Here is a 23835-nt window from a genome sequence, read left to right as displayed (position 1 = left end):
TTTCCACGACAATTCAATTGTTTAACAGCGGGTTAAATACATATTTAATTTTCCTATCAGATCCTATCTTTACTCAAACAGACTTCCTCAATATAATGTTGAAATGTAGCGTGGCAGAGTAGTGGCAGTTAATTTTCCCAGAACTGACGACGGATTAAACATCTGGACAGGCTGGAAAGTTTAGTTAGTAAGTAGTTACCTGCCTTGTTGTGAATACAGCTTCAAGAGGTGTTTGATTTTAGTTACGATTGCGTCATTAAGCCAGTTTGGTGTTTACATTAGTCAATGTACTGCACAGACCTTCACACCTTCATATCATTAGTGTACTTCAAAGTACTAGTGCTTAAAGTACTATACTACGTTCGAACTTATAGTATGCATTTTTCATGTCAATGTTTATGTTATTTGCAATATAATCACACTTAGAGGGTTGTGTATTGTGTATTGATCTCATGATATCTTTTGACATTTGAGAATTACAATTTCTGGATTATTCAGGGGCGTATTCACGAGTTTGTCGAGGGGGGGGGGCTTAAACTTTTCTTTACTGGGGGTGGAGGCCCAGCATCCGTTGGGGCCTGAAAACCCCTGAAATCCGTAGATTTCACTGGTCCAGGGGGGGGGGGGCTCCTGAATATATGCCTACATACGATGCTAGATGTTTTAGCAGGAATACTGAAATAATTGTGTTCATGAAAAATGCCGCATGGAAGATTAGATAAAGTCGTCACTGAATTCCCGTGTTTATTTGGACACCCTGTAGAATTTAATTCTGAGCAGGGGTCCGTCCTAGTATACGATTTTTGGACCCCGGCCCCCCCTCCTATCAATTTTGTACATGACCACTTATTTTTCAGCAAATTTATTATTATTTATTTTTTTATTATTTAGGGTTAGGTTAGGTTAAGACACTTTCTGGGTATACTTATTAAAACAGTCAATTTAGATCTAGATATCTTACATGTTAAAATAGTCTTCATCTAGATATCCTACATATTTAAATAGCCAATTTAGATCTAGTTATTCTACATATTGAAATAGCCAATTTAGATCTAGATATCCTACATATTACAATAGCCAATTTAGATTAAGAAATCCTACGTATTAAAATAGCCAAGTTAGATCTTGATATCCTACATATTAAACTATCCTTGAGATCTAGATATCCTACATAATAAATAGCTTTTAAATCTATAAGATATCCTACATATTAAAATTGCTTTTATATCTAGATATCCTACATATTGAAATAGCCTTGAGATGATATCCTAAATATTAGAATATCTGGATAAATAAAAAAAAAATGATAAATCTTTATCCTTCAAAAGAGAATTGTCAATTTGTGTTTAATATTTGAACCTGGGGATACAGGAAATTGTAAGATATCAATGGAATTTATTCCCTATCTCAAGTTGTACGAATTCCCTGGCAATCCCCCCCCCCCATCCTTTCGATAAGCTATTTGGGAGGGGTAAGGACGGGAGAAGAAAGGGGGGGGGGCGAGACTGAATAAAATTTCTGAAAGACTAAGGGGGAGAGGGGCGATATTGAATAAAATCTCTTCTAGGGCTAGGGGGAGGGGGTGAAACAAATGAGAGGCTGGGGGGGGGGTTGGCTTTTCACACCTAAAGAGCATTTAGTATTTCCTGATGTCAAGAAAGGCTTTAATTTCCACCTGTTGGTTATTTTGCCCCCCCCCCCTCCCCTCCATACAATATGGTGTAGAACCCCCTGACTGAATTGGCAGTATTGATTAGTTGTTTAATTATCATAAAAAGAAAGTCCTTCTTGTTTAATAATGCTTTATATATAAAGTAAAATATATAAATACTGTTTATAACCCCACCCCATCCACCCTTGATTTACAGGGTTTTACAGTCATATTTAAATAAAATTGTTTATTTCTTGATCTTTCCAGTTTTGAACTAATGAATAATTGAGTAAATTATCATTTCAATTTTGAATTTTTGGGATTTGAGAGTTAATGGGACTTAAAATAATTAAATCATTTAGTGTATATGAACTTCGGCCCACCCATCCCCATTCAGGGAACTAGAGGAAGAAGGATACCCGCCCCCAATCAAAAGGAAATTTTTTGAAATAATAATATTAATACAAGATTATTAATTTTCAATGAATTTCCACTCTCGTGAAGCAAATCATTATTAATCTTGTTTTTAGTACTTGAGCTTTTTAGAATATTATATATAATAAAACTTTTCAACTTTTTTCAGTTTTTCAGTAATGTTTATGAAAGAGAGAGATAAGAAATTAAAAGCATTTTTAAATCACGTTTTTTATTTAAAATAATTTGGATCTGTAGCCGTAGGTCAATGAGTGAAGTAAGCTTAAGTTTTATTATCATTACGCATATAAAATGTATTATTATGGAAATTGATATCTCCTCTATTTCTTTTTACAGGTAGTAGACTATGTATTGATCCCCTCTCTTCTCGATACAATGATTCTTTAGTCTCTAACCATCCATTATTATAATTTTTCCCTTATCCTGCTTCTTCACCATATCTTTCTTTTTTCTTACATCTTTTCCTACATCTTTGCAACCCAATGTCGTAGACATTTGACATTTCAAACTATGATTTCTATTATACGTTTGAAATATCAAAGGTTTTCGACATTAGGTTCCAAAGATATTGGGATTAAAAAATCAGAGTTTGTGGCAAAGACTCAACTCTTTTCTTTTTCTTTTCTTCACAGAAGTAGTAATTTCTTAAAAATTATTGAAAAAGACGAATATATGAATCAGACTTTATTTTAGTTTTTCTAAATATGCCTTTTTGAATTTTAATAATATCTTTAGATTTTAAAGTAAATATTTATCTAAAATAGTTTCTGTGTAAAGATAGAAAAAAATTAGGTTATCTATGTAAACATTTGATAATCAAATTACTCGAAACTAGAAATGCGGGAAATTTTAGAGTTTTGGAAGATTTTAGCAAGATTAGAAGCTTGTGTAAATTGGAAAATTCTTTTTTAAAGCAAATATTTTTAAACGCATCCGAGTTTGGAGAAATAAGATTTTTTAACAATCCATCTGTATATTAATAGAAAATCCGCGAAATTTGGTTTACAATTACAAAGAAAAATGGCAGCTTGACAACCAAAATTGTAACGCTAAAATTGTTACTGTAAGCCTATTTTATTGAAAATAATTGTACTTTACATACAAAAAAAGTTTATTTAACAAGTTTTTATTTTAAAAGTTTTAGTTGTCCAACAAAATTAAGAATTAAACTTGATAACTAAGAATATACTAAAACTGAGTTAATTTTAAATTTCGACATTTTTTAAAAACCGATGTCCGACATCTAAATTAAAAAAATACGAAGATTATTTTAATTAATATAGAATTGCTCCTCTAACCAATAATTGCCAATCTAGTTATCTGTCTATTTATCTATCTTTTATATAGAATGTCCATATCTAGTTTTCTATCTAGTTTTCTATCTAGTTGTCTATCTTTATATTTTGAATATATTTGCATAAATGACGTGCTCATAGTTAGTGTAATACTAATCCTTGAAGCATATTCATCATTCCCCCTCCCTTTCCCTCCTCCTCCCCCTCCTGCTCTACCCCCTCTCATATTAACACCACCTATCTGATATAATCAACACCCCTTTGCAGAGTGCATATTCTAAACTAATATTTACTAAATACTTCAATTCTAAACACTAAAAAATTTTATTTTAGTTTGAAATATTGCAGGTTTCAATCCTAGATTCAGATTTAACCTCCCACTTAAAAAACTTACCTGATGTGATCAGTAGGTCTGTTTTCCGTAGTTCAGTTTCTATAGCATCACAAAGCGAATGACTCATGATTTCAAAGCTAAAAACTTATGTTGTGAGTCTTAAATCAGAATTTAAAGTTTTCAAACATGTAATTCTTTTGAATTCTAATTTGCCTGTAGGGGAATAAAATGTTCTTTGTCCGTGACTCTCTGCGCTGTATCATCTTTCTCAATGATAAAACTTGTCGCTTGTGTTTTAGATTGTTCCAGCTCCCCCCCCCTTCCCAAACCTTTAAAAAAGCTTTTTAAAAAGTTGTAAAATGAACATTAAAATAGTTTTGAAATGTTAAAACTGAAAAAAAGAAAACTGTAAATTACAATTTACTACATTTTGGTGGTTATTAAAGATAAAATAATATTCTGTTGAATAAAGTAACTTAAGAAGAATAATACAGAAAATTGCGAAACTCTACAAATAATGGGTTATTATACTTAAATTAATTTGCTGTTGACCGTCACCCCACCTCTCACTGCACACAAATTTTAGATTTTATTTCAGCTAGCTGAAGTGCCCGGCGTTGCCCGTGGAATTTTAAAAGCACCCATGGGTTCCTTCAGCCAATCTGGGCCAGCCGTTTGGACAGCTATAATTAACATTTATAAAAATGTATATATGTAAAGAGCTTTATTACATAGATAAACTATATAATGACTAGACTGAAAAAGTAACTATTGAAAAAAAAATTATTATAAAAGGGGGATCCTAAAATAACTCCAAGAGTACTGGGGTAGTGCCCAAATATTTATAAAAAAAAACTTGTGAGTATAACCCTATTTTACTAAACCTTGATACTCCAACCTTATTTTACTAAACCTTGATACTCCAACCTTATTTACTAAACCTTAATACTCCAACCCTATTTTACTAAACCTTGATACTCCAACCCTATTTTACTAAACCTTGATACTCCAAAGCCTAGAAAGGTTCTAATGTGCAAAGAACGGTTAGATGACTTCACGATTAGTTATAATGAATATTAATTCCAACCGTCCAAATATTTTACTGAGTCTGAAACTTTTAAAATTAGAAATTTTTAAACACAATAAAGCGATATAAGAGAAAATGTATAAGAATTGTACTGAACTTCTTCGACTTTTCGAATTTCTAGACTCATTCAATCTAATTCCTAACTATTCCTATGTAGTTGAATTCCCAGTTGTTTCTTCACAATTTAATTCCTATCTGTTCCCATACAATTTAATTCCTATCTGTTCTTATACAATTTAATTCCTATATGTTCTTATACAATTTAATTCCTATCTGTTCCCATACAATTTAATTCCTATCCGCTCTTTTACAATTTAATATATATCTGTTCCCATACAGTTTAATATATATCTGTTCCCATATAATTTAATTTCTATCTGTTCCCATACAATTTAATTCCTATCTGTTCCCATACAATTTAATTTCTATCTGTTCCCATACAATTTAATTCCTATCTGTTCCCATACAATTTAATTCCTATCTGTTCCCATACAATTTAATTCCTATCTGTTCCCATACAATTTAATTCCTATCTGTTCCCATACAATTTAATATATATCTGTTCCCATACAATTTAATTCCTTTCTGTTCTTCTACAATTTAATATCTATCTGTTCTTGTACAATTTAATTCCAATTTCATCCTATACAATTTAATTCCTATCTGTTCCCTTACAATTTAATTCCTATCTGTTCTTATACAATTTAATATATATCTGTTCCCCCCCCCCCTAGTTTTCCAGGGAAGGGAGACGTCCTCCCAATTTTCTGGGTGTCCCCCCCCCTGAAGCCGCCTCTGCTTTACACATCGGCTTTAAACCTTATCAATGCTTGAAACAACCCTTACCTCCCTAATCTCAGTTAACGGTTTAGATTACCACAATGCAATAAGTTCTCATTTGTCTTTCATTTATTTAACATATTCAAAACCCCATACACCAAAATGTTTTTTTTATAATACATCTAGATTTTTCAGAAATAAGTGATAAACAAAACTTACATTTTTATTAAGCTCAATTTTTTATTTGAATCATTCAGATGCTATAAATAAATCTTGTAAAATGTACAGTGTACATTGTACAGTGTACAGAAGGTTATTACGTACAAAAAGTTTGTTTGTTTAGGGTTTACATTAAGCCTTTGTTTGACTTGTTTCTTTATCCCAAAATAGGTAAACAAATAATTATCTATCTATCTATCTATCTATCTAAATATATATATCTATCTAAATATATATATCTATCTATCCAAATATCTATCAAATATCTATCTTTCTATCCAACCATCCATTGTTTTCTTTCCAGCAAAATTCTGTGTTTAGTATTTCTTAACAAAAATTATGACTCCTTATAAAAAATATGAATTATAATGGTTTCGTTGATTTCAATATAAATTTAATATTTTTGTTTTCCTCGTATAAGATTATACACTAATATTTCACCGAAAAGTAAAATATTTCTCTAGTTGCGGTAATTCAATTTTTTAAATTTTTTCTAAGCTCACTCAAATTGTCACTTTTGACATATTTCATCATGTTTTGCAAAAAATAATCATAAAAGGTACGTTAGAATAGTAATACTTTAAAATCAGGAAGAATTTGATTTTTATGAAAATAAAAAAAATTAATGATACATAACAATAATAAAAAAAGTTAATACTATGATAATAAGAGCTCAATGATAACAATGATGATAATAATATAAAAACCCTGTCACATGACCAGCAATTTCTACCAAGGTATGCCTAGAGATGATTGTGTATGGTAATGTATAGAGAAAGTTGGCAAGTCTAATATAAATACATGTAGTCTTATTAATAAACACATGTAGGAATAGTTTTACAATAATTCAGGGGGAGGGGGGTACAAAACAGTAACATTTTATCAATTATTTTTCCAGATTTTCAATGAAAAGTTTTGTTGAATGAATATTTATTTTTCTCTTCTGATTTTAATAAAAATAAATAAAATAATATTACTGTAGTGCAAAGCTATTGGAAGTATTGAACCCTCCCATTGCATGTCAGGTTTTTGTCAAATATTTGAATTAATTTTGCGGCAAAAAATTTAGTTCAAACGTTGAATGCTTTTTTATTTATTTTTTTTACTTACTGTAATTTTGTATGTTTCAGTTTTAAGAAATATCTGAAGATGTTTTGTTTATATAGCTTAATATCAATATATCAACTTTGATCTAGATATCAAGAGAAAGATAGATAGATAGATAGATTGATAAGTAGATAGATAGATAGACAAGACAAAGAAAATTCTATTTATTTCAGCATAAAACTAAATTATCTTCTAGATTTGCTTAAATATAAAGCCAGAGTATAACTCCAGACCATAAGAAGTAAATAAAGAAAATGTAAACATAAACAAACTTCACTCGGGGGGGGGGGGGGATTTTATTTATCTGCATAACGTAATGTTTATATTTGAATGTTAAATATACCCGCATTGCATAAAGGCAGTCCTGGGCCTAGAAACACCCATTTTGTGCCAAAATAACATTAAAAATGTTAGATGCAAGGTTTTAAAATATCCTAAATTCTTGAAATCCCAGCAGGAAGTAGCCAAAGATTATTTTTAAATTGTTTTTAATTTCAGAATTAGTTGCTGAGTATAGAATGAAGAGAATTTTCTCGACCTATAGCTGTACTGTAGTGTAAGTGTACTGCACCGGTGTACAAGTTACCGAAGATAAACACGTGATCTCAGAAAAGTTTCCGAAACTCCGCAAAGCAGTCTCAAGATTGCGAAAATGCGGGAGAGCAGAATGAGTCTGAATATTTGCACAAATAACAATGTGGTCATTGACCACGGAACATACAATACAAAGGTGAAGTTTTCTCTAAATATGCTGTATGTGTTTTTTAAGTGTGTATTAGAATTTATTCGGAAATTTGTTTTCTGACGAAATTTTTTATATACGTCTTTCGATCTTTAACCAAATATTAATAAATATTTCAACGAAAAAGTTTAGAAAGAAACTGAACATTGGCCACAAACCTGACGGCGTGAATCTTGAAAAAAATTGTTAACTTCAGTTTTTTGACCTGTAAGTAGACTTTAAAGTTTGAAATATCAATGATAAAAGACATCTGATTTCTAAGATTTTAAAAATTGGAATTTGCGGCCAGTGTTAAGATTTCTATTTTAGTAAAAGCAAGAAAAATCATGTACACGGAAAAAACATCATGAAAAGATTTTCCTCTCTCAGTAAATCTAGTTTGATTAAACCCCTGAAACTCGAGCTCGATTATATCCTAAAAGGTTGCCAAACATCGTAATTTAATCAGAAACCTGAAGGCTGTCCTAAAAACAACAACGTCAAATTCAAGGAGAAGTACAGGGTTACCCACAAAAGATGAGACTACTATGGAATGTCGACTGTCTGTTTCCTTATATTCAGGATTCTCTGCTACTTTAACTTTGTTTGTATATTAGCCAAATCATTAAATAAGCAATTTAATTAAGATATTTAAGGCAGAAGACTTAATTTAACCTTGGGTCGTCATTTTATAAGAGTATCCGTCTTGACAGTCTCATCCCTTGTGGATAAACCCTGTATGTCCAAAAGTTAGGTACACACGCAGTTAATGAAACCTTCAGGAATATTTATCGGTAGGTTTACAGTTTAATCACAATCCAAGAGAAAAATATAATTTATTTTTTTTATATTCATATTTTATATTTATCACTAACAAAAATTAGGAAAAATTTCCATCCCATTACCTCTAATCTTCCAGTTTTCTTATCTAACTATTATATCTCTATTTCTTCTTACAGCTATACAAACTAACTGCTCATAGAGTATACAGAAGCACAGCATTGATACTATTGTCTGTTTCTCCTTGTTTACTTGTAATTTATCTAAAGCTTGTTAGAAATCAAAACTTTAATAGAAAGGTCGTCTTCGAATGTATACAAAATCAGTTTGCAAAGATTTAGGAATTAGGATTTTTCAGTTAGTGACAAAAACTCAGTTCCTGTACAAAAGCAAGTATATCTAAGTTCATTCATTTGTCGTTCAGTTGTTCGTTTTTCAAAATCTTCATTAGTTTCAACTATTCGTTTGTCTAAAAACGACGGTTTTTTTGACAGTTTTTAAAATCGATGTCTTTCCCTACATACATATAGTAGTTAATTTCAGGCTGGGTTTTCAACACAAGATTCACCCTCAACTATCCTGCCTACATATATATATAGTAGTTAATTTCAGGCTGGGTTTTCAACACAAGATACACCCTACATATATATATAGTAGTTAATTTCAGGCTGGGTTTTCAACACAAGATTCACCCTACATATATATATAGTAGTTAATTTCAGGCTGGGTTTTCAACACAAGATTCACCCTCTACTATCCTGCCTACAATCATTGGACATGGAAGACATAAGGTGAAATAGAAAAAATACAATAATTCAAAATTTCAACAAGATTACGAAAACGATACAAATAAACTAAATCTTTGTATAAATTGTAAGGGGGGAACGTGACACGTGCCCTCCCTCTCCCTTTTACGATCAAATTTGTTGTGAAAAAAGTTCTTTTTCACTGTGTATCTCCGTCTTCCCTGCGTCCCCCCCCCCTTTTTTTAACACTTCCAGTTACAAACTTACGAAGACGAAGGCAATTTACTTGTTCATTTAAAAAATATTTTCCATAGGCTCTTTAATAAGAATGCCTAACTAAATGCGTTACAGAAAATATGGTTTTAAAAATCAGAGATTTTATTTTTGTGTCTTATTATCGTAAAGTCTTCTCACCTGTCTTTCCAGATTTTGTAATAGCCAATTCGAGATTGGCGTGTGGTTGTAGGACAATTGTAGAGGACATCTTTAAACTTCTGATTTGATAATATTATTTTATCATTTTTCTATTCAACATTCTAGGGAATTTAGGGCCAGAATAACATCAACAAAAATAGCCGTTCTATAGAATCATTATACCCCACTAAAGGACATCTATGAGGGGGACAGAAGTGACTTTATCCCCCCCCCCCTGTCTAGAACTTTGGGTTTACGAAATCCTTCAAAGTACGAAACTTTGTTTTGCTCAGTCCATGGTAATTTATTACATCTCAGTTTCCTTGAGCAGTAGACATGTTTAATCAAATATTTATTTTAATTAAACTTAGTTTTGGAATTAATTAATTCGATTACTAATTTCTTAAAACATTTTTCATTTAGAGCATATGGAGAGGGGGGGGGCTTAATAGCCTTTTTATAAAAAGTATAATCAAAGTTTATTTTTATACATATTGTTTCGAATCCGAGACGTAACTCGTTTTTGATTGTTAGTCCTGAGGGGCACTTGTTCATGGTGTGAATTTTCCCAGAGAAATCTTTGTTTCATGTTTACTTGCAAAATATTTCAGAAATATTGTTTCATTCAAAATATTTCAAAAATATAGTTCCATTGCAAAATATTTCAGGAATATTGTTTCATTGCAAAATATTTCAGAAATATTGTTTCATTGCAAAATATTTCAGAAATATTGTTTCATTGCAAAATATTTCAGAAATATTGTTTTATTGCAAAATATTTCAGAAATATAGTTTTATTGCAAAAAAAAATCAAAAATATTGTTTAATTTCAAATATTTCAGAAATATTGTTTAACTGCGAAAAAACACTTACACTCTCAGTACGAAAGTGTACACTGTACACTGTACAGTACACGGCCGGTAAAAACTTAAAGTTACGGTTAAAGACTAAAGAGGCTGATAACGTGATTTTCAGTGAATCTCCTGTATAGAGGTTCATTCCGATTCACAATTCTTAAAATCCTCGTCTCATCAAGATGACTGAGATATTCTTATTCTTAACTAAAAACTGATTATTTTTAATTGAGTTTTTTTGTGTTAGTGATTTTTTTTATATAAAGTGCAGAGCCTAAGAAAGACTTGTGAGAATATTCTACTGTTCAAGATAGAAAAACTAAACATACATATATTTAAAATTGATATCGTTCACATTGTTTATTATAGGACATTAATGTTTGGTATATATAAAATATATATACATTTATATATTTGTAACATAAAACAGATCAAGTAATGGATATCTACCATTTACAAAAGTATTAATGTTTAATATCTAATTAATGAATGTGTAATAAAGAATTATAGAAAATAGTATTTTTATCCAGCATTTTTTTAAATCAAGAGCTTTCTGGATGAAACTGATTGGTTGACTTTTTATTAGTCGTTTTTTCGATCTAAAATTTAGAATTAGAAAGGTATACGTCATACGATCAAATTTCACCTTTTTGAAATATTTTAGAAAAAAAGAAATTCTGGAAATTCATATTTTGTTTGGTTTGTGAATACTCTTGAATTTATTTTGTTCTGGAACTTTCTCTGATTGGTTGGGCTGATAAGATTTATTTGTTATTTTAAGGATGCTGGTTCGGATTAGATTTAATATACTAATTGGTTAAAATTGAAGCTTTAGTTTTTCTCTTGGTTAATACTGTTTGGTTAAACAGTATTGGGGGTCGTTTTGCTTTGTTTTTCTTAAAGGGGTTGGTTTGATTATTTGTTTTGGTTTGGTTTAGCGGTATTTTTGTTTTTTATTTTGTTGATGTTTTTTCTTTGTACTTTATTGAAAAGGCCGGGCTGGCCTGTAATGACTGATTATAAGGTTGCGTGAGAAAATATAATTCTTCACCTACCGCCAACATTTCTAATAAAAATAGATGAAAACCTTAGAAAAGAAAATCATTCAGAAATACATTTTCGCACGAAGGGAACAATCAGGATACAACAAAACAATTGTTTTCATAAAAAAATCAAGAAGATGAATTTTAAGTGTTACTGTCGTGGATTACAGTTTTCAAAGTTAAATGTTGAGTTAAGGAGAGAGTTAGTTCAACTTAACAGGAGATTATTACTGGGACGACGTTTTGATCTCGTATGTACAAATCTAATTTATCCTTTTATTCAAAACATTTTAGGTCTTCTTAAGAACTCTTCAATAAGAGGAGTTATGATTGATAACATATAAAATATTTATCTCACGGTGAAATTTACTTTAGTTTGACGTGACTCATTTAAAACAATTTAGTTTTTCAGTTAATACAAGAATTACAGCTAAGATTAAAGGAATTGAGTATTTGCCACAAAATCAAAATTTCTAATCTCCAATTGTCTTTTCAACCTGATAGAATAAACCTTGGATATTTCAAGCTTATGTTATTGGATCTAACAGTGGCAAAGACTCAATTTCTATTTAAAATGTAAAACAAAAACAAAAATATGATTATTTTGTAGGGCGCTATGCAATCTCTAGGCCTGAAGGAAACATATGTAGGATCTCAAGCACAGGTATCATTATTATTATTATGATTATTTTTATGATTATTATAATTATTATGATTATTATGATTATTATTATAATTTTCATAATTATTATTGATATCATTAATATCATCAATGGTATCATTATTTTCAATAAAATTATTATTATCAATGATATCATTCTAAAGTATTATTATGAATTATTATATTGGGTTTAATCCTCCAATGTTTAAGAATATCAAAGCTCGGGTAAATGCCTCCAATTGTACAGTTAAATATTTGGCTGAGTAAGTCTAAAATATCAATGGTTAAAAATTAAAGGTTTGCTTCAGCAGATTTAGGAATTTAAAAAAAGGGTTTGTAGTAGAGTTCAGTTCCTTTCATTTCGAAAATAACATTCTTTCTCAAATTGTTGATTATTTACTTGTGGATTTTTTGTAATTTTATGATATTTATTTTTTATTATTAAGGCACTCAGAGGGATCCTTGCTATCTCTCAACCAATAAAGCAGGGTGTTGTACAAAACTGGGACGATTTAGAGGTAAACAATTCAAGAAAATTTTTAAGTTTTTAAAGTTTTCTTATCTTATAAAATAATGGTTTTTAATTGGTTCAGGCAATCTGGGAGCATATTTGGTCCAGAGAACTTCAAGCCGTTCCTTCAGATATACCAGCCTTACTCACACATCCTCCATCCTCTACAGGTAGATATACCAGCCTTACTCACTTTCCTCCATCCTCTACAGGTAGATATACCAGCCCTACTCACACATCCTTCATCCTCTACAGGTAGATATACCAGCCTTACTCACACATCCTCCATCCTCTACAGGTAGATATACCAGCCCTACTCACACATCCTCCATCCTCTACAGGTAGATATACCAGTTTACTCACACATCCTCCATCCTCTACAGGTAGATATACCAGCCCTACTCACACATCCTCCATCCTCTACAGGTAGATATACCAGCCCTACTCACACATCCTCCATCCTCTACAGGTAGATATACCAGCCCTACTCACACATCCTCCATCCTCTACAGGTAGATATCCCAGCCATACTCACACATCCTCCATCCTCTACAGATAGATATACCAGCTCTACTCACACATCCTCCATCCTCTACAGGTAGATATACCAGTCCACCATCCTCTACAGGAAGATATACTACTACTAGTCCTCCATCCTTTACAGGTAGATATACCAGTCCTCCATCCTCTACTGGTAGATATACTAGTCCTCCATCACTTTTAAAGATGTTTGGAAAAAAAAGAAAAATTTGACATCAAAAACCAAGTTTTTCATCCTGTTTAATACATTTTACCCAAAGATTTATTTATGTTTCCTTAAGAAAATTTTCCCCCACAATTCAGCAAATAAAATCAAAATTACATACCCAACTACTAGAGCAACGAAATAATTTTCAAAAGGGGGGATGACTTTCAAGAGAATATACACCCCTGGTTAAAATGCAAGCTTTAATTTACTTTTAAAAAAATTTAGAATTTTTAAATTTTCTAAAGAAAACTTTTAAATTTTGTTTAACATTTTGTGCTTTAAAAGTGCATTTAATACATTTGAATTTTTTTGCATATATTTACAATGTTTCTTCCCCCCCCCCCGTACCTATCCCCCAGTTTGTCTGAATAATCTTAAATTCTTGTTGAAATATGTAAATACATATTAAATTATTGCTTTACTTGATATTCATGAAATTAATTTTCAAATTAAATTTTATTAGACCGTTAAATAATAAATATGTCTTCTCCTAATCCCCGATAAATGTTTAATTTAAAAGCTATGCAACATTTTTTATAAATATTTTGATAATTCGGATACTCAGGGCAAATTTTTTCATTTTTGAGCACTGTCGTAAATTGTCTTTAAAAATAACTCTAATTTTAATCAACCTACTTTTGTATTTTTTTCTATTCTATTTATTGTATATTTGTATTGTATGTGAATTGAACAAGATGTATTGTATATTTGTATTGTAGGTGAATGGAACAAGATGTATTGTATATTTGTATTGTAGGTGAATGGAACAAGATGTATTGTATATTTTATGATTTATTGATTAATATGTATATATATATATATGTATATAATATATATAGATTTGTTAATCAATGTATAGATTGATCTATTTCACGCCCCATCGGTGTACATTGTACATTTGAATATCCCTGCTGGACCAACCTTTGCAGTCCTTTCTTGGACTGTACCGCCAATTTACAATTACTAAAGCGGCAGAGGAGTGTGATTTATCAAAATATAGATATATAGATCTTATGATCAATAAATAGATCATTCTATTGATCAACATAAAGATGTACAGATTTATAGATCAAAATAACTATATATAATTATAGATTAAAATATAAATATTTAGATCATTGATCAAATAGATAGATCCATTGATCAATTTATTGAGTATGACCAATCAGTTTATTTTGTTTAGGAAGCTACCCTTACACTGAGACTGGGCGGTAAACAGGTACGGCTGTTTTTATAATTAAAAATGTATAAAATATTATGAAATATGAATGATCGGACAAGGATTGCTGTAATTCTCCTGGAAAGGAATTGAGGCCCTTCCACGAATTCGGATTTTCTCCTCCCTATATCTTTGAAACGCAATATTTTTTGTATTTTGTCATCACCTTGTACAGATTTAAGGATGAGAAAATTTGAGTTTGTGACAAAGGCTCATTTCTAGTATCAATTCATACTGAATAGTGAATATGTCAATGAAATCAACAGAAGATGACTTAAATATTTCTTGTGAAGAAGTAATTTTATATTGACCTGCACTCATCATATATGTACATTGTACAAATACTCCGGGAAAGATCCACATTGTTACCATTTTTATGAAGTTTAGCTGGAAAAAATGTCGCAATTGTTGGCCATTTTTCTGCTTGTTTTTGTTGTAAGATTCAACGTTAGGTCTTTAAAAATGTCATTGCTGATGGGTTCAGATATTTAGAAAGCCGATTATTTTTTCATCATTAGCGCATAAAAAATCTTAAATTGTAGAAACTTAAGAGTTGTCTTGAAGTTTAATTTATCTGATTCATTCCTCTAGGTTACATAACAGCGGATGAATTGGCTGATTTATTCCTTTAGGTTACAGAACAGCTGATACATTCTTAAGGTTACAGAACAGCGGATTAATTGGCTGATTTATTCCTTTAGGTTACAGAACAGCTGATACATTCTTAAGGTTACAGAACAGCGGATTAATTGGCTGATTTATTCCTCTAGGTTTCCGAACAGCTAATATATTCTTCGAGATTACAGAACAGCTGAAATATCCCTTTAGGTTACAGAACAGCAGATTAATCAGCTGATCAATATATTCTTTAGGTTACTGAAAAGCTGATAAACCAGCTGATTTATTCCTTTAGGTTATGGAACAGCTGATGAATCTGCTGATATATTCTCCAGGTTACCAACCAGCTGATGAATCAGCAAACATATTCACTAGGTTTCAGAACAGCTGATTAATCAACTAATATATTCTCTAGGTTACAGAACAGCTTATTAATCAGCTAATATATTATCTAGGTTACCGAACAGCTGATGAACCAGCTGATCAACGGAAAATATTCTTTCCCAGATGATAATTTTCTTCTCTGGAGAAAAAAGAAGAAAACAAAGTTCACAGTTTCATCAAAAAAGGAAATTATCAGGGAAATGAAGGTATATAAAATAAAGTTTAAAAAAAAAAAAATTATAAAAAAGAACAAAAATTACAGAAATCGACTAAGTTTACCATTTCGGTGTGATCCTTGGGGAACCATTTAGGAGGAGCATCATGTGTATCAAGGAGCCTCGGAGGAGAGAAGGGGGGGGGATCGGAGGAGAGAAGGTGGGGGGGGGGAATGAATGTGAGGAAAGAGTGATTGAAATGATTGATTGAGAGAAAGTAAAAAAAGTTTGTAAAGGTCAATTGAGTAATTGTGGTGAAAAACTGAGTGAAAACAGATTTAACAGAATTTAGCTTGATTTTCATCGAGTTACTAGCATGGCGAGAGTAGGCTGTAGTACTCAACATTAAGTTACTAGCATGCCTAGAGCTTGGTAAAATTAAGAGTAAGCATTTGGGATTTATACGCAAAACCTGACGCCTTAATTGGTTTAATTAACAAGCCACATAGTGTCGTCTTTCCTATTTTTAACTTTAAAAATGGACTTTAATTAGGTTTTACAATATTTTTAAATATTAATATGATATCAGATAAAATTATTTTGAGATCCCTATATTTCCCGATCTTTACTTTCTTCCTGTTCAGACATCATTCAATCATATTTCGGCTAATTTTGAAAAAAAATATTGGGATATCCTTGTAGTTCACCACATCACAAAAAAGAATTATTATTAGAGGATCTTTTTTTTCTGAACTCTGTATCTAATTGAACTGGCTACTCAACATCAAGTTAAAAGCATGTCAAAAGTAGGCTATAGTACTCAACATCGATTTAAAGCATACATAAGGTTGTTTATTACTCAACATCTATGTTCTTTGGTTATTCCTGCAACGAAAAACGCAGACGACAATATTTTTCCTTCTAATGTTTTATATTTTTTGTAATGGTTTCCATTGTATAAGGATTGCTTTGAGAGAGAAAAATGGAATTTTATAAGTTTAGAATATCAAGTGTGGTCAATTTTTAGAGCAAGGGGGGGGGGAGTTTGATCGTTGAATTTCATGCCTCTCAGTTTTGAGCACATGCTTAAACACGTTAAAGCAATCCTTGTCTCTCCAAGCTAGTGTAAATAAACACCTTCTAAAATAAACCAATAAGATTTAAACAAATACTTAACTCTTTACAAGGTTCCAGACTACAGAGTGGAACAGGGGGGAAATATCCGGGAAAGGAAAAGAATATAAAAATTTAATTAAGATGTTAATGAAATGAAATTTACTAAATAATTAGAATTTTTGAAAACTCATTTAAATTCATAGTTGTAGTATTTAATTAATTAAATTAACATTAAAAAAAAAGAAATTAAACGATTTTTTATTTTTAGGAGCAGTACTGTCATATTAGCACAACATATGATCAGGTAAAATAAGCAAATTTTGAAGATGTTTTTTTAAATCGTGTTTTGCAAGGATTCATATTTATTAATTTATTTACAGTGGTTATATGATTTGAAGAATTATCTCCGGGGTGAGGGTTGGGGGGTGGGGGGGGGGATGAATTTTGACACATTTTTGAGCGATGTTGGAAGAAATCAGATAACTAAACCTCAACTAGCAAGATTCCCCCCCCCATCAGCCTTCTTATATTTTTTCTCAAAAAAAAATCATTTATTTTTTCCCTGATAAGCGAAAATATGTGTTATTTTTTCCTAAACTAGTACCTTGTGCAAATATAGAAATTTTTTTTTTATGTTGTAATTGTGTAAGTTGTTTAATTTGTGAAATGTTTTTCATAAAATTGTCAATCCATAAATTATCTATCTATTGTGTTTTTGTGACTTGTTTGTCCTTGAATTGTCTAACTTTAAATTACTTAAAAACATGTCTGTATATTTGAATATCCCACCATGTCTGTATATTCGAATGTCCCAACATGTCTGTATATTTGAATGTCCCAACATGTCTGTATATTTGAACGTACCAACATGTCTGTATATTTGAATGTTCCAACATGTCTGTATATTTGAATGTCCCGACATTTCTGTATATATGAATATCCCAACATGTCTGTATATTTGAATATCCCAACATGTCTGTATATTTGAATGTCCCAACATGTCTGTATATTTGAATGTTCCAACATGTCTTTATATTTGAATGTCCCAACATGTCTGTATATTTGAATATCCCAACATGTCTGTATATTTGAATGTGCCAACATGTCTGTATATTTGAATATCCCAACATTTCTGTATATTTGAATGTCCCAACATGTCTGTATATTTGAATATCCCAACATGTCTGTATATTTGAATATCCCACCATGTCTGTATATTTGAATGTCCCAACATGTCTGTATATTTGAATATCCCAACATGTCTATAAATTTGTATGTACCAACATGTCTGTATGTTTGAATGTCCCAACATGTCTATATATTTGTATGTACCAACATGTCTGTATATTTGTATGTACCAACATGTTTGTATATTTGTATGTACCAACATGTCTGTATATTTGAATTTCCCAACATGTCTGTATATTTGAATGTCCCAACATGTTTGTATATTTGTATGTACCAACATGTCTGTATATTTGAATTTCCCAACATGTCTTTATATTTGAATGTCCCAACTTGTCTGTATATTTGAATATCCCACCATGTCTGTATATTTGAATGTGCCAACATGTCTGTATATTTGTATGTACCAACATGTCTGTATGTTTGAATGTCCCAACATGTCTGTATATTTGAATATCCCAACATGTCTGTATATTTGAATATCCCACCATGTCTGTATATTTGAATATCCCAACATGTCTGTATATTTGAATATCCCAACATGTCTGTATATTTGAATATCCCAACATGTCTGTATATTTGAATGTCCCAACATGTCTGTATATTTTAATATCCCACCATGTCTGTATATTTGAATGTTCCAACATATCTGTATATTTGAATATCCCACCATGTCTGTATATTTGAATGTGCCAACATGTCTGTATATTTGAATATCCCAACATGTCTGTATATTTACAGAGTATGAGCGAGGAAGGATATACAGAGGAGAGTATACGGTTACCAGACGGGAATATGATTGTTATCGGAAAGGAAGCTATTTCAGCACCAGAAATCATGTTTCAGGTGCAGTAAACAAGTTTTTCTCATAGTTGGTCAAAGAGTTGTGAACTGAAATAAACAAGATTGAATTAGTCTCAAGGGGATATTATGCACCGCCCCCTCCTTTTAGAAGTAAAAAATAGAAAATATCTTTTTCAAGGTCTTCAAAAATCATTTTAAAGCACAAGCTAAACCATAACAGATATGACTTGTTTTTAACAATTATTTTATTTGATATTTTCCCACTGTGAAAATAGTTTGGGAGTCCTTTAATGTTAATTTTGTATATTAAAAATACCATTGGAATTGTTGTTGTAGATGTTGATAATTATTGTTGTTGTAATGCTAAAGCGAGGCATAGCTCCAATTTGGTCGTGTGAATAGGAACTTCACAAATGACCAAATCAAGAGTTAATTTAACGGTTACATTAAAAAAAAGTTCGGACCGAAAAAACAAGGATATGGAATTTACTTCATCATCTAATCCACTACTGGAGTCTAATGTCATCCCGACCCCATGTCATTTGATTTGATTTGATTTGTGTTTTGATGATTCGATTCGATTCGATTCGATTCGATTCAATTCAATTCAATTCAATTCAATTCAATTCAATTCGATTCGATTTGATTTGATTTGATTTGATTTGATTTGATTTGATTTGATTTTAGCCTGAGTTAGCTGGTAAGAAGAGCTGCGGTGTACATGAGTTAATATACTATTCTCTCATGAAATGTGACGAGAAGCTTAGACCAGAGCTTTTATCCAATATTACACTGTCCGGTGGGAATACAAAGGTATTTATCCATCTACTTTTTGCATATGGTCGTCCGAGTAGGCGAGTACGATGAAACACGACCCCTGTCGGCGAAAACAATTAGAAAGCATAGTAAATTAAGATTATGTGATGATAAACAATCTGCGGCAGATTCCCTATTTTAAACTATAGTACTAGATTATATAGATTATTATGTAGATTATATGTCCCCTTTTTAGCCTAGTTCTAGTTCAAGGGCTATATATCATAATGGCATTGATTCTTACCTATAAAATATTAGGTTTTTAAAACTGTTGTTTGATTTACAACCAATTACCGAATAATATTTTAGCCTAGTTCTAGTTCAAGGGCTGTATATTATAATGGCATTGATTCTTACCTATGAAATATTAGGTTTTAAAACTGTTGTTTGATTTACAACCAATTACCGAATAATATTTTAGCCTAGTTCTAGTTCAAGGGCTGTATATTATAATGGCATTGATTCTTACCTATGAAATGTTAGGTTTTAAAACTGTTGTTTGATTTACAACAAATTACCGAATAATTTCGAAACATTTTTTTCACTATGCGGAATGTTTGAAATAAGACAAATTTTTGAAATAGGAAAAGTTTTTGGGAATCAGGATCTACAATTAAAAAATTGTCATTTTCTAAATGTTTAAAAATTAGAATCTTAAATTGAAATTAAAAGAAAACCAAATTTTGTTATTTTATTGACCACTTCACATAGACTGAATGATTTGCACTTTAAAAACGATGTTTTACCGTTAAAATATAAATCAAATGATGTTCTTATTCACCTAATTTATTTTATAAAGTTTACTTAAAACTATAAAAAAAATTAGAAATTGAGATGGATAGTCTAGGGAACATACTGTATTAATGTACTCTACTGCATATGACTTGTGAACATTTTCATGATTTGTACACTTTGAACTCCCTTTCAGGCTGAAAGGGACGGACAAAATTCATACCGAGGGATTATTTAAATTCCCTTCTATTCATATTCTCTGTTCTGTGGCTACAATATTGTATTTAGTTCCCTGGGTTTGAGAAGAGGATCTATCAGGAGCTCACCAAACTTCTACCAGACAAAACTAGTGTCCGGGTCAGAGCTTTACCAAACAGAGAGCTTCTAGGATGGGTTGGAGGCGCCAGGTAAACATCTAGGATAGTTGGGAGGCGCCAGGTAAACTTATAGGATAGGAGGCACCAGGTAAACTTATAGGACGGGTAGGTTGCGCCAGTTAAACTTCTAGGATGGGTAGGTAGCGCCAGGTAAGCTTCTAGGAAGTGTGGCGCCAGGGAAACTAATCCTGATGGAATCTACCCCTACCAAATAAACGCATATTCTTAGTTTAGTCTAAATAAAAAAGCCAAGGGTTGGGCGTGATGGTGTAGTTACTAATAATAAATATTGATTATAGATCTGATAAGTTTACACATTCTAATACTTTGCTTTATTGCAGGTTGAGTAACCTCAGTTCCTTCCAGAGATTTTGGGTTACCAAGGTACGTTTTCCAAAGTTAATTTTTAATTTTTTTCTTTTTGTTTCTTTTAGTATTTTTATTCAAGGAAGACATTTAATCCTAGCAATTTTTATAAATTTGGGATGAGAATTTTTGTTATTTTTGTTATTATTATTATTATTATTATTATTATTATTATTATTATTATTATTATTATCTAGGGAGATTACAGTGAGAACGGAGAATCAGTTTTCCAGCAGCAGGAGTCTCCAGCTGGATTATTTGATACGAAAAACGGGAATGTTCCGACTCCTGTTCCAAGCATTAACTAAGAACAGGAACGATTCTTCAGGTGTTTCCAGCTTCAACCAAGAACTGGAACGGTCCTAATCGTGTTTTAACCTAAACCAAGAACTGGAACGGTCCTATTCTTGATTTTTACCTGAACCAAGAACTGGAACTTCCCCAGCATATAAACCGCCTGCGAAACAGTCCTTTGTTTCTTGAAAAGAAAATTTCGCAAGAATGAAGAAGAGAAATTTTTGATTACTTCAGATTGAAATTAAGTTTTTTAATTATATTTATAAATTTTCTGGTTTCTGACCGAGATGAAGGTTATAGACTGAATTCAGAAAAAAATAGTTTTTGGGCGGAAAAAGGAATTTATTTTTAACTTATCCATGTCAGACCGTAACATTTAGTCTTATATCAGTGCTTTGTTGATTTTCAGCTCATTTCTCAAATATAGAAAAAAAATTAAATTTAAAAACTAGTTGAAAAATTTTGGCTGTCTTGTCAAATTTTAAATTAAACTCTTTGCTGAAAGATTATTTTGAATAAGAATATAAATAATTAATTTCTTGGTTTAATCTGCACTGGTTTCAACAGTGGAATTTGATTACAAATTGAATTATTGTCTTTTAACTTCTTTTAACAAATTTAAATTTTAAAACTTATTTATCTCTTCATTTGATATTGGTTATCACTTTATCAAAAATGAAACTATCGTAGTCTAAAAATAACAGCGATTACTAGCATTTCTAGAAAATTTATTAAAAGGTTGAAATTTGACCCGCTACGGGGTTATTGGTCCAATATGTTGATGTGCTAGCAACATGATATATTTGTGTTTGCTATGATATAAATAGCTAGCAACATGATAAATTTGTGTCTGCTATGATATAAACAGTTAGCAACATGATATATTTGTGTTTGCTATGATATAAACAGCTAGCAACATGATATATTTGTGTCTGCTATGATATAAACAGTTAGCAACATGTTATATTTGTGTTTGCTATGATATAAACAGCTAGCAACATGATATATTTGTGTTTGCTATGATATAAACAGTTATCAACATGATATATTTGTGTCTGCTATGATATAAACAGTTGGCAACATGATATATTTGTGTCTGCTATGATATAAACAGTTAGCAACATGATATATTTGTGTCTGCTATGATATAAACAGCTAGCAACATGATATATTTGTGTTTGCTATGATATAAACAGTTAGCAACATGATATATTTGTGTCTGCTATGATATGAACAGCTAGCAACATGATATATTTGTGTCTGCTATGTTATAAACTGCTAGCAAGATGATATATTTGTGTCTGCTATTTTATAAACAGCTAGCAACATGATATATTTGTGTCTGCTATGTTGCTACTAACAACATTATATATTTGTGTCCGCTATGTTATAAACTGCTTTGCAATAATTTCCAATGTTAAAATGTGCCTTTTCTACTTGTTGCTGACAAATGTCTTTCTTTCTTCAAAGCTATTGGATTATTCTGCTCGCGTTACATGATTACTTTAATTAATGGATAAATTTGCATTTTATTCAGATTATTTAAAATTACTGAGATCTGGAAGTCATGAAAACTCTGTAATTCTTTGTCCTCTTTGGAGTAAGATTTGAGTTTTTAATTTTCTTGATAGTTTTCAGCTGGAGGCTCATTGTTTTTGGGGATTTTAACGATATTATGCCTTGTATACAGGGTGTCCCACTAAACATGATGGTTGGTTAATATATCAGGTTGTATCAGAATATTATACCAATCTCAGATTTTATCGTTCATTAAATCTGTAAATTATATAAAGTACTATGAATTAGTTTTATTGAAATGACAAAACGACCTAGAACAATTAAATTGCGATAAAAGCCGCACCCAACTTTTTATAATAGAGCTTTGTATTATTTTGGTTTGTCTGCGGTTTGGCACACTTCTACAAAATATAAAAACATTCGAAACTGCACTCATTTTTAGTAGGACTCCCTGTATTCATTGGGTTCGCTTCTAATCACTGTGTTCGAATGAAGATGTCCCATAATAGCTATAAACAGTCTACGAAAAACCGCCATTAAACTTACAATCTTATTGATTGTATTCCCTGTGAGTCCGTGCTATCATGTCAAATTATACACACACAAAAAATTATATTGCTCCAGTAAACCGAGTTAGTATGATTATAATACAAATTAACCAATCTTACACAAATATTTTACCATATTTTATTTGCCATAAAACTGGTTTTGTCCACAGTGCGAGGCGTGAAGAGCTAAACCATGATTAAAACGCCATTTTTAATGTTTGCTTTCTATGTTATATGTAGACTCATTTAAATATATTTATCAAATAAATTTATGAATTTATTATTTTCATTAGTTGAATTATGAACATTTTGTA

At 31.0% G+C, this 23835-nt stretch overlaps 2 protein-coding genes across 2 annotated transcripts; both read left to right on the top strand.

Annotated features, from left to right (window-relative positions):
- The first annotated feature begins 209 nt into the window (after positions 1-209).
- LOC111706416 (actin-1) lies at positions 210-14143 on the top strand. The gene is made up of 7 exons (XM_023479291.1): positions 210-228; positions 7407-7638; positions 9132-9200; positions 12077-12130; positions 12574-12645; positions 12721-12808; positions 14106-14143. The coding sequence occupies exons 2-7, from the start codon at positions 7561-7563 to the stop codon at positions 14141-14143; spliced, it is 399 nt and encodes a 132-aa protein (XP_023335059.1). The 5' UTR covers positions 210-228; positions 7407-7560.
- A 381-nt stretch (positions 14144-14524) lies between these two features.
- Positions 14525-23801, top strand: LOC111706422 (actin, alpha skeletal muscle). The gene is made up of 8 exons (XM_023479299.1): positions 14525-14605; positions 15679-15813; positions 17147-17182; positions 18805-18909; positions 19555-19680; positions 20704-20822; positions 21134-21176; positions 21356-23801. Exons 2-8 carry the CDS (start codon positions 15694-15696, stop codon positions 21464-21466), a joined length of 660 nt encoding a protein of 219 aa, XP_023335067.1. The 5' UTR covers positions 14525-14605; positions 15679-15693; the 3' UTR covers positions 21467-23801.
- The last annotated feature ends 34 nt before the right edge of the window (positions 23802-23835 follow it).

The sequence above is a fragment of the Eurytemora carolleeae genome, unplaced genomic scaffold (assembly GCF_000591075.1).
Source record: "Eurytemora carolleeae unplaced genomic scaffold, Eaff_2.0 scaffold438, whole genome shotgun sequence".
Taxonomy (NCBI): Eukaryota; Metazoa; Arthropoda; class Copepoda; order Calanoida; family Temoridae; genus Eurytemora; species Eurytemora carolleeae.
The sequence above is the reverse complement of the archived record's forward strand: the minus strand, read 5'-3'. Positions and strand labels throughout refer to the sequence as shown.

Excerpts from the sequence above, each read along its gene's own strand:
- LOC111706416 (XM_023479291.1), top strand. The coding sequence starts at position 7,561 with ATGCGGGAGAGCAGAATGAGTCTGAATATTTGCACAAATAACAATGTG. Across the intron at positions 7,639-9,131 it reads ACGGAACATACAATACAAAG|GCTGGGTTTTCAACACAAGA; the intron begins GTGAAGTTTTCT and ends AGTTAATTTCAG. Across the intron at positions 12,809-14,105 it reads ACATCCTCCATCCTCTACAG|GTGAATGGAACAAGATGTAT; the intron begins GTAGATATACCA and ends TTTGTATTGTAG.
- LOC111706422 (XM_023479299.1), top strand. The coding sequence starts at position 15,694 with ATGAACCAGCTGATCAACGGAAAATATTCTTTCCCAGATGATAATTTT. Across the intron at positions 20,823-21,133 it reads GGATGGGTTGGAGGCGCCAG|GTTGAGTAACCTCAGTTCCT; the intron begins GTAAACATCTAG and ends GCTTTATTGCAG. Across the intron at positions 21,177-21,355 it reads AGAGATTTTGGGTTACCAAG|GGAGATTACAGTGAGAACGG; the intron begins GTACGTTTTCCA and ends ATTATTATCTAG.